The sequence below is a fragment of the Bos indicus genome, chromosome 13 (genome assembly GCF_029378745.1).
Source record: "Bos indicus isolate NIAB-ARS_2022 breed Sahiwal x Tharparkar chromosome 13, NIAB-ARS_B.indTharparkar_mat_pri_1.0, whole genome shotgun sequence".
NCBI lineage: Eukaryota > Metazoa > Chordata > Mammalia > Artiodactyla > Bovidae > Bos > Bos indicus.
The window spans coordinates 65,075,716-65,090,256 of NC_091772.1; the positions used below are offsets into that span (position 1 = coordinate 65,075,716).

A 14,541-nucleotide genomic window follows, 5' to 3' on the forward strand; every position below is an offset into this window, starting at 1 on the left:
CCCATCTTCAGCAACTTATAGGATGATCATGAGTTTGAAAATAGTTAATAAGTATATGTAAAGTACTTACAACAGTGTCTGGTACAGAATAAGTGATCAGTAAATGTTAGCTGTAATTATCACTAATCAGGCAGCCCAGACTAGATATTCTAGTTCTGACTATCCCTGGAATCTTCCCTTTCCTCATTCTCCAAGGTTTACAGAGTTTTGAAGGTGACTGTGGATACAGACTTCGCTGTAAACCAGGTCCTGGGTGGCTGTGGTGAGGTTGAGGAACACGTTTGTGCCATTAGGGATGATGATCTGTATGGTTTATGGGGATTTGCAATTTCTTTGCCATTGAGCTCTGTGACCTTGAGCAGCTACTTACCTTGGGCTTCAGTGTCGGGAAAATGAGGAAAGGGAGCTCAGTTTACTGCCATGCAGCAGATATTGTTTCGGCTATTAGTAGATGACAGTCCCAAGGAACCAATTGGAGTTCGTATTTCCCAGCTCTGTGAAAGTTCACAGAGGAGAGGGTCTGTAAGGTCATTTCTTACAGGTCTTGGTGATCTAGGGTTGATTATCTTTTTATTTTGTGACTGTTGTTTTCCCTTTCCTCGTAGAAGAGGATAATCTGAGTGAGTCCTCTTCCGAGAGCTTTCTTTGGAGCGATGAAGAGTATGGCCAAGACATTGATGTGACCACTAATCCAGACGAGGAACTTGATGGGGATGACCGTTATGACTTTGAAGTGGTCCGCTGCATCTGTGAGGTTCAGGAGGAAAATGACTTCATGATTCAGGTAGGTGGAGCTTCCAGGAGCCACAGGTCCAGAGAAACACAAACTTGTCCTTGGTGGGAATTTTGAAGGGCTACTATTCGAGGCCAGCAAGAATCACAAGTCAGGTCAGAAGCCCCAGGCAGGCAGTATTTTCAGCACTAGGTTGAGCTTTGCTTACTTGTTCAGCTTTCTCTGCATCTCAGGCCGGTATAAATAACCTATTAATAGAATAAGAGAGGACTTGAGGGATCGTTGAGTGTAAATCTCTCATGCTCTGCTTAGGCCAGCTGGACATTGGTGAATGGGGAGGGCCTTGCCTGTGGTCACACAGTGAGGAGTTGAATAGGGACCCAACACTCTGGAGGGGCAGTTTGATCTTCCTATGGACCCATATCTTCTCTCTAAGGCAGATTTTCTTTATGACCTAATGAAATGGTGGTCTGTTTCTTACTCTTTATTTCCCTGGCATTTGTAGTTGTCATCTCCATTTCTGGGATGTGTCTCCTGGCGAGGGTGAATGCCGGGGAGTTCCTTGCCTGCTCTGGGAGACCGTCACTGGCTAGCACCTGGTTGCCTCTGCCCTTCTCTTGCTCTTAATCACGGTCGTGCTGGAGGTGACTGTTGCCTGGTGGACTCCCTGGACTGTCATAAATACCCTGGGTATTCAGGGAACCTGAGTTTTTTACATAAGTCATGTATACATGGGTTAGAATTATTTTAGGAGTTTCTTTCTCTTTGAATAGCCTTCATGGCAGCCTCTGGGAATTAAGGTATGTGAATGGTCTCCAGTAGCTCCTGATATTTATGATCTGTAGTGTGCATTAGGTCAGGCTTCCCTGGTGGCTCAGTCAGTAAAGAATCTGCTGTAATACAAGAGACCCGGTTTGCTCCCTGGGTCAGGAAGATCCCCTGGAGAAGGAAATGGCAACCCACTCCAGTATTCTTGCCTGGAATATCCCATGGACAAAGGAGCCTGGTGGGCTACAGTCATGGGTCACAAGAATTTGGACATAACTTGGCGACTAAACCACCACCATGCATTAGGTCAGTTGTTTCCAGACTTTTTCAGCATCAGAACCCCTTGCCCATGTAGACTCTTTCACAGAACCCCAAAATGTATAACAGGTAAAAGTAGTTTTGAAAGCTCAGAATGAATAATTTTTACTTGGAAGTTCAGAAATGGCCACTTTCGGTGAGGTCTAATATGCATTCAGGGTGGTGTGCTGGTTGCTGACTTAGAGCATTTCAGTGTCTCTGTTGTTTTCTTCTTTTTGTGAGACAGGCCTAATGAACATGGCCATTGCGTGGGTGACTTTTCCTAAATAGCAGGCTATGTAGTCACTTTAATTAATCGGAGACAGGAAGAAAAGCTTTGTTTAAAGGACAGCATAATACTTAGTTAGCCTAACAGTACAGAATTAGGTGTACTGTTATGGGCTCTTAGCATATGTTGTCTTAACATTAAGCTTGGAGTGTGCATTTTTTGCTTTATTTTTTGTTTTGAAATAGTACCATTTTATAAAACCTGTGTGTAGAATCTCTGAAGCTCAGTGGAATATAATTAAAAAACTTATATAACATGAAACATACCGCCCTCCCCTTTTTTAAGTAGATTTTTTTTTTAAATTTGGTTTTAAAAGTATGTTGAAGATTGTTAGTTTTTATCCTGTCTCTCTGGGCATGTGCTCAGTTCTGGGCATTGGAAGCCTGATTTGGTCCTCATATGTCCACAGAAATCATTAGTGGTTGAGTAATGAAGGCCTCTCCTGGCAAGGCTCTTCCAGCACGTTAGTGTAGGAGATGCAGTTCTGATCCACCATGGTACTTTCTCCATTGACTTTTCTGTAAGTGGCAAGGATCATGGGGTATTTGGGGGATAGAGCTTAAAGTACCATTTTTGTGCTATGAAACTAAGTTTGGAAAATTGAGGCCATACCAGCTTTTACATGGCTGAGTCCATTTTGTGCTTCCTAGGCTCCACTTTCAGCTCAGCTTCCCCCCAGCTCAGCTCAGCACTGTGGCTTGCTTTCTGGCATCGTGGTGGTGATGAGCTCACTTAAGAACACCGTGGGTTTTGCTGTAGAATACTTGGTGTTCACTTGCTGCCAGCTGGCTTTGTGTTATAAAGGGACAGTTCCTGACTTTATCTGTCATCATGAGCAGTGTACCTTTTCTACTCAGTAATTTCAGCAAAAGGCATAAATTTAAAGGAAGCTAATAGGAACAAATGGGACTTCCCAGGTGGCTCAGTGATCAAGAATCTGCCTGCCAAGCAGAGGATATGGGTTCAATCACTGGGTTGGAAAGATGCCCTGGAGAAGGAAATGGCAACCCACTCCAGTATTCTTGTCTGGAAAATCCCATGGACAGGGAGCCTGGCGGGCTGCAGTCCACAGGGTAGCAAAGAGTCAGACACAACTTAGTGACTAAACAGCAGCAGCAGCAGCAGGAACAAGAACAGTTCAAACCTTTAAAATGTATTCCTCTAGTTTTAAATGTATTCATTGTCTAGGAAAGTTCAAGTCATTTTTTTCCTTAAAATTTTAACTTACGTTGGTAATTTGCACAGTCATGGAATACATTTAGAATTGTTCTGTAGAAGATTCCTTTAGAGAAAATGGTTTTCTTTGTTCATTATTTGGTATCAGTATTGCTCACGTATGTTATTATTTGATTTTATTTACCAGTGCTAATTTAAATCACTGGAAGGTTAAAATCCTATTAAATAATCATGAATGTTTGAGAAATCTGGGTACCACATAAAAAATGAACATCAAGAAACTCATTTAATATTTGAATTATTTTAATTGCTCTAGGGCAGGTTTGGCAAACTTTTTCTTAAAGGACCAGATAATAAATATTTTAGGCTTTGGTCACTTGGTTTCTGTCACAACTACGCAGCTCTGCCCCAAGCAGCCAGAAGTAGTACCAAAAAATGAATGAGTATGGTTATGTTCGTAGAATACTTAATTTACCAAAATAGGACTTAAGCTGAATTTGGCCTGTGGGCTATAGTCTGTTGACCTTTGCCCTAGAGCAACAAATATATAACATTAGGTGCCAAACCCCGGTGAAAATTGTATAGCATCTTTAATAAGAAGCCCATATAAAAACTTGTTTGCTTTCCCTGGAGGCAGTCTTCGTCGTGTTCTTGTGCATCACTCCAGAAACATTCAGTGGCAAAATAAGCAGTAATACATGTATTCTCTCCATATTTTCCCTTTCTTTTTGTGATAAAATATATATAATATAGGACATCCAAGGTGGCGCTAGTGATAAAGAACCTGCATACCAGTGCAGGATACCTGAGAGACGGGGGTTTGATCCCTGGGTTGGGAAGATCCCCTGGAGGAGGACGTGGCAACCCACTCCAGTATTCTTGCCTGGGGAATCCCATGGACAGAGGAGCCTGGTGAGCTATGGTCATTAGGGTCAAAAAGAGTTGGACATGACTGAAGCAATTTAGCATGGACATATACATAACATAAAGTTTTCTGTCTTTTTAAACTTTTTTAATTGGAATATAATTGCTTTATAATATTAGTTTCTGTTGTACAGTGACGTGAATCAGCTATATGTATACATATATCCCCTCCCTCTTGAGCCTCCATCCCATCCACCCTCTTCCCACCCTTCTAGGTCATCACAGCACTGAGCTGAGCTCCTGTGCTACATAGCCACTTCCCACTAGCTATCTGTTTTACACGTGGTATTTTACACATGGTATGGCAGTATATCCAGTTCATCCCACCCTCTCCTCCCTGTGTCCGCACGTTGTTCTGTACATCTGCGTCTGTGTTCCTGCCTTGCAAATAGGTTCATCAGGACCATTTTTCTAGATTCCGTATGTATACATTCAGTTCAGTTCAGTTTAGTCACTCAGTCGTCTCTGACCCTGCGACCCCGTGGACTGCAGCATGCCAGGCCTCCCTGTCCATCACCAACTCCTAGAGTTTATCCAAACTCATGTCCATTGAGTTGGTGATGACATCCAACCATCTCATCCTCCATTGTCCCCTTCTCCTCCCACTTTCAATCTTTCCCAGCATCAGGATCTTTTTGAATGAGTCAGCTCTTCGCGTCAGGTGGCCGAAGTATTGGAGTTTCAGCTTCAACATCAGTCCTTCCAATGAACACTCAGGACTGATCTCCTTTAGGATGGACTGGTTGGATTTCCTTGCAGTCCTAGGGACTCTCAAAAGTCTTCTCCAACACCACATATATGATATTTGTTTTTCTCTCTCTGACTCTGTATCACAGACTCTTGGTTTATCCACATCGCTAAATTTACTAGACTAACCATTTTTAAATTTACGTGGCATTAAGTGAACTGGCATTGAGTACATCATTTACTTTGCTGTGCAATCATCTTTTTAAAAATTTAAACGCGTGTTATTTTAATACATAGTATTTTCAATATCTTTTTTCATTTAATAATATGTAAGTTGAAGACCTTTCCATTTTCAGATCTCAGAAAGGTTCCCCAGTCTTTTTTATAGCTGAACAATGAACGAATCATCATTTATTTAACCTTTCCCTTATTGATTGACATTTAGATTGTTCCTAGTCTTAATAGCAGTATAATGAATGATTTTGTGTAAGTATACCTGTGAGACTGAGGGTTTTTTTTTTATGGACTTGTTTATCTCACAAGACCTCAAAAAATTGTTAGAAACTCACCTTTATTCCCCCTTGAGCTTACCTAACCAAATCTTCAGTACAAGACAAAAGACTCAGTTTGAGCAGGAACAAGAACACCAGAATAAGAGTAAAACTGAGGTTTAGAGTTTCTGGGCAAAAGTTTGTGGGCCTTTGTTATTTTGAGAAATACTGTTATATATTATTTGTCATAACAACACTTTAGAAACCCTCCCTGGTGTACCAGGGCTTCCCTGGTAGCTCAGCTGGTAAAAAATCCCCCTGCAATGCAGGAGACCCCGGTTTGATTCCTGGGTGAAGAAGGTCCACTGGAGAAGGGATAGGCTACCCACTTCAGCATTCCTGGGTTTCCCTGGTGGCTCATCTGGTAAAGAATCCACCTGCAATGTGGGAGACCTGGGTTCGATCCCTGGGTTGGGAAGACGCTCTGGAAAAGTGAACAGTTGCCCAATCCAGTATTCTGGCCTGGAGCATTCCATGGACTGTGTAGTCCACAGGATTGCAAAGAGTTGGACACGACTGAGCGGCTTTTCACTCACTGACGTACCAAGAACAGCCTTAGCAGTGCCCTTGTCACTACCGAGTATTATCAAACTGTTTATCTTTGCTCTTCAGATAAAAACAATCTGCTAGTATAGCTATTTTGTAATTTTAAGAAACTTAAAAAGAATTATGATTGTGATTTTTCTGTGCTTTCCATGAGCTACAAAGAAGAAAACAAGGATGACCCAGATTATTTTCACCCAGAAATAACCACTGTTATTTTTAAATACACACATACAAATGCATATATAAATGAAAATTATAATCTATAAACAGCTTTTCATGAGAATAACACTTCTATGATGAAAGCAGTAAATGTTTAAAAATTTCAGGGAGTACATAAAGGTATGAAGAATTAGTTGATACTTACATATAATCTCAAAATCTAAAAATACTAATGTATATACTTATTATTAGGCTGATTTGACTTCACATTAATTTACATTAATACAATTTTCTGTTATTCTTCTAATGGTTAATTTGAACATCTTTTTACTTAAGATTTGTTTTTTTCCTTTGTGCTGTCTGTTCATGTTCTTTATCCATTTATTTGTTGGATGGTTGGTCATTTTCCTGCTGGTTTGTATAGGCTTTTTGTTGATATGTTTTTGTATCAGCTGTGAGAACGGTTACAAATATTTGTATCTGTTTGGTCATCTGTCTTTTGACTTGTCTTATAGATGCTTTGTTTTTATGAGGTCAAATATATCAAACTTCTTTAATGGCTTTTGAGATTTGAATAGGAGTTGATTCCTCATTGGAAGTTCATAAAAGTCTACAGAAAACTCAATAAATGAATTTCTCCTGGTTTCTTCTGGTAGTTTTGCAGTTTCATTTATTTTTTAAAAACTATGTAAATATTTGATTTGCCTGGAATTTATCCTGATACAGGATGAGGGCTCTTGCTACCCAGTTGTTCCAGCACCAGCCCCGTATTACAGAGCCACCTTTATTTACTGCATTTGTGTATGTGGTTGTTTCTCATTCTGGATTCTGTCTTCTTTCTGCTCTCTATATTTGCTTGTACAATTCTATTTTAATTATTATACCTTTTTAATATGTTGAACATATCTGGTAGGGCTAGTACCTCCTTTTGTTTTTGTAATGAATTTCCCGGCTATTAGAATCAGCTTCTGTTCCAAAGCTATTAGTCTATTGTTTTATTGGCACTACATTATTTTTATATATTAATCCAAGGAAAACTATCATCCTTTTGATAATGACTCTTGCTATTAAGAAATAAACTGCAGCTTATTCATTGACTTAAGTCTCTGTGTCCTTCAAATAATCAAAAATTTTCTTTATTTAGATCTTGCATGCTTTGATTCTTAGTCTTAGATTTATTCTTAGATAGTTTATCTTTTCTGTTACTGTTTCTGCTTGTTTCTAAATTTAAACTTTTGGGGAATGCCCTAGTGGGCCAGGAGTTAGGACTCGGTGCTCTCAGTGACTGAGGGTGGGGCCCTGGGTTCGGTCCTTGGTCTGGGACCACTATCTTGCAAGCCTCACAACGTAGGTGCTCCCCCCTCACCCCCGCCCCACAAATATTGAAAAGCTTTTTAATTAGTTTAATTTTGTGGCTGCACTGCATGGCATGTGGGGTCTTCCCTGACCAGGGATCAAACCTTGTGCCCTCTGCATTGGGTGTGCAGAGTCTTAACCACTGGACTGCCAGATTAAGTCCCCAATTTAAACTTTTTAAAAATGAACAATGTATATTAGCCCGACCCACGTGAGAAAATTATTTTTAAAATTTCAGCTTAGCTGTATTTGATTCAATTTTGGTGTCTCCTAGTTCTTAAAACACGAAGTCATTGGTGAGAGAGACTTTCATTCTTAATTATTCGTCTGTTTTCTGCTACCAGCTGCCTTTGTTGTCTCACACCCTTTTCTTTCCCTCTGAGCCTTAGTTTCCTTTTTGGAAATGGAAGAATCTAGATTACATCTGAAGTCTCTCTTTCAGCTCTGCCCCTATTGATTCTGATATGATCAGCCCATAAAAGCCCTTTGATGCTGAGGCCTATCTGATTCCAGGTGGCTGTAGACTGTGAGCTTCAGCTTTTTTCCCTTGTGGCCAGGCCGGTGGTCCACTCTCAAACCATGTCAGAAGCTCACTATCCCCTTTCCAGAGCTGTCCAACGGTTTAGGGCCTGGTCTGGAACTGCTGGAAGTATCCTGGTGTCTCCCTTGGCGTCCTTTTCCACTCCATTTCTCCCCTGGACCTGAGTTCTCGGGCTTCCTCTCCTCAGGCCAGCCACTGCTCTCGCAGTGCTGCCCTCACCCTCTGCTCCTTTCTTTTTGCTCTCTGCCTCCTGCCCCTTCTCCCTTTCCTCCTTCCCCAGGGAAGGCAGTGGAGCCTAGGGGTTAAAACAGCGGTCCCCAACCTTTTTGGCACCAGGGACAGGTTTTGTGGAAGACAGTTTTTCCCTGGACCTGGGGTGGGGAATGGTTTTATGATGATTCAAGTGCATTACATTGACTGTGCACTTCATTTCTATTAGTATTACATCAGCCCCACCTCAGATAATCAGGCATTTGACTCCAGAGGTTGGGGACCCCTGGGTTAAAAGAACAGTCATGCAGTTAGCTGGGCTTGTGTTTGATCAACAGTGGATCCAACAGTGTTGATCCACTGTTGCCTCTTCTCAGCTGTGTGACCTTTGGTAAGGTTTAGAGAGAAGAAATGCAGAGTGCTAGGCCAGGGACAGAGGAGCCTGCTGGGCTGCCATCTGTGGGGTTGCACAGAGTCGGACACGACTGAAGTGATGTAGCAGCAGCAGCACGTGATTGGGCTTCACTGCTGGCTCAGTGGTAAAGAATGTGCCTGTAATACAGGAGACCCAGGTTTGATCCTATGTTGGGAAGATCCCCTGGAGGAGGGCATGACAACCCACTCTAGAATTCTTGCCTGGAGAATTCCATAGACAGAGGAGCCTGGCAGGCTACAGTCCATAGGGTCGCACAGTCAGACGTGACTGAAGTGACTTAGCACATGCATAGCACATGGTTACTTCAGGAGGCATCACAGTGAATTAGCCTGCCCTTTTGTAGTACGAATAGGCTCTTTATACATAAAAGCTGAGTGCTGGGCTCCACTGTATGACACATGACCCATTGATTCCTCACTGACAGCCCCACATGGTCAGTAGGAATAGTATCCTGTTTTACAAATGGGGAAACTGAAGCCCAGGGTGGAGAAGTGACCTGATCTGCAAGGTCACACAGCTAATGAATGTCTGAGCCAGAATTCAAACTCAGGTTTTTGTCTTTCAGACCTTCCTCTGAGGGCTTAAACTATTTTTCCTCTGTCTTTATAAAGTGATCAGAAAAGTAAAAGCCTCTAGATATGGGAGGGAAAGTAGTCATTTTTCTGAGGTCAGATACTGTGTAATCTAAATTCTCTTTATCTGTGCCATCCAGTACAGTAGCCTCTAACCTCTTACGACTGTTGAGCACTTAATATTTGGCTGGTGGGAAAAGGAACTGAATTTTTAACTTCGTTCGTTAATCTAAACGTTGAAAGCACAGGGTGGCTACTGCATTGGCCAGTGCAGCTCTGCAAGTGGCTGCAGCTCAGCTCCCCGTGAGTCCATGGGGAGTGCCCTGCCTCCCTCCCACCTCCCATGCCCCTCCCCCACAGGTGGGTCTTATTTTTGGATGGAGGATTCCTTCTGAGTTTAATTTTTTTATTGCTTCTTTAATTCTAACAGTGTGAAGAGTGCCAGTGCTGGCAGCATGGGGTCTGCATGGGATTACTGGAAGAAAATGTGCCTGAGAAATACACCTGTTATGTTTGCCGAGACCCTCCAGGTAGCGATTTCTGGAGTCAGGGATCTTAACAGTATGTAGCCTTTTCCTTAGCACAGTGGGCGGTGCAGCAGCCTGAAGGTCTGGGGTCTTGAGACTCATTTCTTCAGCGTTGGCTAGACTCGGCCTCCTCACTCTTGTTGCTAGCCACCTGGTGGCCAGCTGTCCTGAACTTGGCAGTAAGAAAGAGTGCGTGGAGAGGTTCACTTAGCAGAAGAGCTGGCCTTGAACTAGAATCTTTGTGTGTGTGTGTGTGTCGTTAAAAAATCATATAACATGAGCTCAACACTGTTAACAAATTTGTAAGTGTCTGGTGCAGTGATTGTTTATAAACTGTACGCACAGATCTCCATAACTTTCTCGTCTGGTGCACTGACACTCCTTGTGAACTGTGGGATGCTGTACAGGCTTGCACGTCGTCCCTGCGTGTGCTGGGCCACGCTCATCTTTTCTCTGTCGTTCCAGTTTTAGCATATGTGCTGCCAGAGCAAACACCTTTTCCTTTTCTTGAGAGTTCATGAGGATGTGGGCCCTGACCTTGACTGCTCAGGGCTATTGGAGGGTTGGCAACCAGCCTCTGCTCCCTCTGGTGGCATCTGCCTTCCACTGCATCCTTGCCGCCTGGAAGGGAGATGTGCCCTTGAGGGGGACAGGAAAGGTGTTTGCAAAGAGCCTGTCACCCAGAGGAGTGAGTTCTTTCCTTAGGATCAGTTTGTTTCATTGTTCCATGACCGCAGGGCTGGCCTGTGGCTCTCGAGTGCCCCTTTCCAAAAATCTCAGGAATGGATTATAAATCTATGAGTTCTTGTCTTGCTGTCAGTGGGATGGGGACATTGTCTCCATTTATCAGCTGTGAGGTCTCTCCCCTTGGGTCTAGTCCCATGATCCCCTTACAGCTAGACAATGCTTGAAAGCCTCTGCTTCTGTTACTCCTTTTAGTAACAATGAGATGGCACTGGTAGGAGCTCCTAGTCCTATATTTTTGCTTATGAGGAAGAAAGTGATGCCCGGGGATACAAATGACTTTCCTAATCCCATGAAGCAAATTGGAATTAGAACTGACTTGGGGGACTAACTCTTGATTTCGCTGGTTATATAGGAAGGGCTACCATAGTTCATTTTCCAGCAAGTAGGGCCCCCTGGGGCCTGATAAGGTCTATTGTGACACTGTGTCTTCTTGTGCTAGATTAGTCTATAGGCAGAGAGCAATCTGTCTCTATTTTTCCCTTTACCCCAAGGAAAGAATATGGCCAGAAGAGTAGTCCATGAGTCATAGACTATAACTGACGGGTAGGATCTCAGAGACCACTTAGTTTAGCCTTGACATTTAACAGGCAAGCATCAGGTCCAGAAGGGGCATGACTGGCATAAGATCACTCAGTTAGTGACAGATAGAAAATGAGAACTGGTGTCTCTGACCTTTGTCTTGTCAAACCGGTAATGCTGCTCTGAATCCTGCTGCTCAGGCCACCTCTGACAGCCGCCTCTGAGGCTCCACCCATAGTCCCCAGGGCTCCTTTGGGGCATTGTTTAAAAAATCTCTTCTGTCTACTTTGTCTCTCACTCTTTCTTCCACTTTTTCCTTTTAAGAAATCATATACACCATTTTCATCAATCCCTAGGCACTTTCTGGACTTTGATAACTAAATTGCCAAGACTGGGAGTAGATTCCTCGAATTGAGCACTCAGTGACTGTCACATTTACTGTCTGTGTTTGATTCTGCAGTGTCTTGGGCCAGAAATTTAACCTAACAGAGCTCTTCTTTAAAGGTTACTTAACAGAGTGGAGGTGCATCCCCACCATGTGTCTTAGTAAAGCCAAAAGAGTCCAAGGACCTTGAAAAGGATTGATTATTTGAGGGTTTTTAATAGCTATTGAGAGGTGAATAGCAGTCTGATTGGAAGCTGTTCCCTAGGCTTTTGCAATAGGAGACATTGACAAGTCATATGTGGTTGTGTTTTCAGTCCAAGGATCCCTGTAATGAACAGGACCACTGAGGCTGTTCAGTTCATCTGTTGTTGTTAACAGGTGGGAAACGGACATCCAGAGAAGGGAGCAGGGTGTTCGTTCAGTTAGGTGGTAGGTGACAGTTGGAGGGGGCTTGGGGTGTCTTTCCAGGTGATAACTTCATTCAAGATGGCTTTTGCTAGACTCTGGGGATATAACTGTGAACAAAACAGTTCCTATTCTGGCTCTTAGTGGGGTTGGGGCCAGAAACGGATGTCAAAATAAGTCATATAAACAAAAACATATTAGCTAGGGATGAATGCTTTGATGGGGCAAAAGCCCTGAGATAGGAAATGACTGGGAGGCACCAAAGAGGCTGCCTTACTTTGGGAGGTAACAAAGGGCCTGTCTGAGGAGGCACTGGGGAGCCAGTTCTGCAAAGGTCTTGGGGAATAGTGCTCCGGACATGTGGGGGTTGGGTGCTGGAGCAGAGATCCTAAAACCAGAAGGAGCTTGATGTGTTCCAGAAGGGTAAGGCAAGGAGGGGAGGGAGGAGCCAGGTCCTGCAGGCCTCATCAGACCAGAGTGAGGGCTTTGGGTTTTCTTTTGTTCACAGTAGGAAGTCATTGAAGGTTTTAAGTGGGAGAGGGAATGAGAAATTCCCACTCTGCCTCTGGCCAGTTGCAGAGATCAGGACATGAATAAACCTTTCTCACTACCTTATCCCCAGCACCTTGTAGAGAGCCCAGCGAATAGTAGGTACCAGGTAAATGTATACTGGATGAATGAATGAACATATGCACACAGCGGTAGTTTGTGTGATAACTGTGTGACGATGAAACGGTCTGGGTTTCCTTCAGACCAAGGATTAACTCTCTCATTGTCACTGCTGTAGGTCAGAGGCCTGGCTTCAAATACTGGTATGACAAGGAGTGGTTGAGCAGGGGACACATGCACGGCCTGGCATTTTTAGAAGAGAACTATTCCCACCAGAACGCCAAGAAGATCGTGGCCACCCACCAGCTTCTCGGCGACGTGCAGAGAGTGATCGAGGTTCTGCACGGCCTGCAGCTCAAGATGAGCATCTTGCAGTAAGTGTGGCGCCTGCCGCTCTGGGGCTGAGTCTGATTTGGCACAGGCAGAGGGCAGGGTAAATGTGAGAAACCGGAAAGCCACAAAACCGGTGATGAGAAGACTGAGTTTGAGACCTGTATTAAAAATTCTCAGTGACATGATAAACATTTTTTTTAATGTAACTCTATTGAGGTATAATTTACATATAATTAAGCTCACCCATTTTAAATATTCATCTTTTAAAAATTTGTTTTTAATCAGAGGATAATTGCTTTGCAATGCTTGGTTGGTTTCTGCCACATAACAACGTTAATCAGCATAAGTATACATATGTCCTCTTCCTCTTGAACCTCCCTCCCACCCCATCTCTCTAGGTCATCACAGAACATTTGTTCGTTGAGTTTTGACATGTGTATATACACTTGCAAACACTACTAAATCAAGATATGCAGTGTGTATTTATAGTTTAGTTGGTTTTTTGTTTTGTTGTATCATGCTGAGTTTTTAAAAAATTGTGGTAAGATATACATAATATAGGGGCTTTCCAGTGGTGAAGTGGTAAATAATCTGCCTGCCAGTGCAGGAGATCCAAGAGAAGTGGGTTCAGTCTCTAGGTTGGGAACATCCCCTGAAGAAAGAAATGGAAACCTACCTCAGTATTTTTGCCTGGAAAATTCCATGGACAAAGAAGCCTGATGGGCTATATATAGTCCATGGGGTTGCAAAGAATTGGGCACAACTGAGCACACACACACACACATACATAATATGAAGTTTGCCATCTTAACCATTTTTAAGTGTACAGTTCAGCAGTGTTAAGTACATTCACTCTGTTGCAGCAGTCTCCAGAATTCTTTGTGTCACGCAAAGCAGACTCTGTACCCAATAAACAACGCTCTCCACTTCCCCTCCCCCAGCCCCTGACAATCACCCCTCTACTTTATGTCTTTATGAATTTGACTCTCTCTGGGAACCTCATATAAATGGGATTCAACAGGAATTGTCCTTTTGTGACTGGCTTATTTCACTTAGCATAACAGCCTTAAGGCTTGTCTATATTGTAGCCTACATCAGAATTTCCTTCCTTTTTAAGGCTAAATAATATTCCATTATTTGTAATACCATATTTTGTTTATCCATTCATCCTAAACATTCTTTTCTCTTTTTTTCTGGCCTTGCTATGCAGCTGTGGGATCTCTATTCCCTGACCAGGGATTGAACCTGGGCCCCAACAGTGAAAGCCCAGAATTCTAACCATTAGGCTGCTGGGGAACTCCCATCCTAAACATTCTTGATTGGTAAACAAAGTAAAATTGAAAGCTGCTGGAATAGACATTGTTGGTAGGCCTGCTCTCTAGCATAATGGTTGCTCAGTAAATACGTCTCTTGATAGTTTGCTCAGACGAAGAAGTTTTATGCCCTTTGGAGCTGGACTTCTGGTTTTTAATGGCTAGAATTTGGAGTGAAATTGAGTGTGAATTTCCTTCTGTGGTTAGATTGTACGTGTCAGATGACCCAAGTTCACGTAAGCTCTGAGAAAGAAATGTAACTCATATTGGGGTCTATTGGCTTCTATAATCTGCTCCCACTTTGCCAAATAGGGCAGTTGGGCCTTGAGTGGGACAGCCCCCTCCTTGGTTTCCAGGGCTACAATTCAGGTCCCAGCTCCCGTTAGGTCCTTGTCCTTATCTCTAACTGCCTCTTCTCAGTGGGTCTGTGAATTTTCCTTTGGTGGTAGCACAGGGTA

At 43.0% G+C, this 14,541-nt stretch overlaps 1 protein-coding gene across 3 annotated transcripts in view; it reads left to right on the plus strand.

Annotated features, from left to right (window-relative positions):
* Positions 1-14,541, plus strand: part of PHF20 (PHD finger protein 20) — a 127,781-nt gene that overhangs the window by 100,009 nt on the left and 13,231 nt on the right. For all 3 annotated transcript variants that reach the window (XM_070801583.1, XM_070801584.1, XM_019972344.2), the window contains 3 exons: positions 606-784; positions 9,676-9,775; positions 12,616-12,811. In XM_070801583.1, the coding sequence (XP_070657684.1) occupies positions 606-784; positions 9,676-9,775; positions 12,616-12,811 (475 nt within the window). The remainder of the gene's footprint in view (positions 1-605; positions 785-9,675; positions 9,776-12,615; positions 12,812-14,541) is intronic.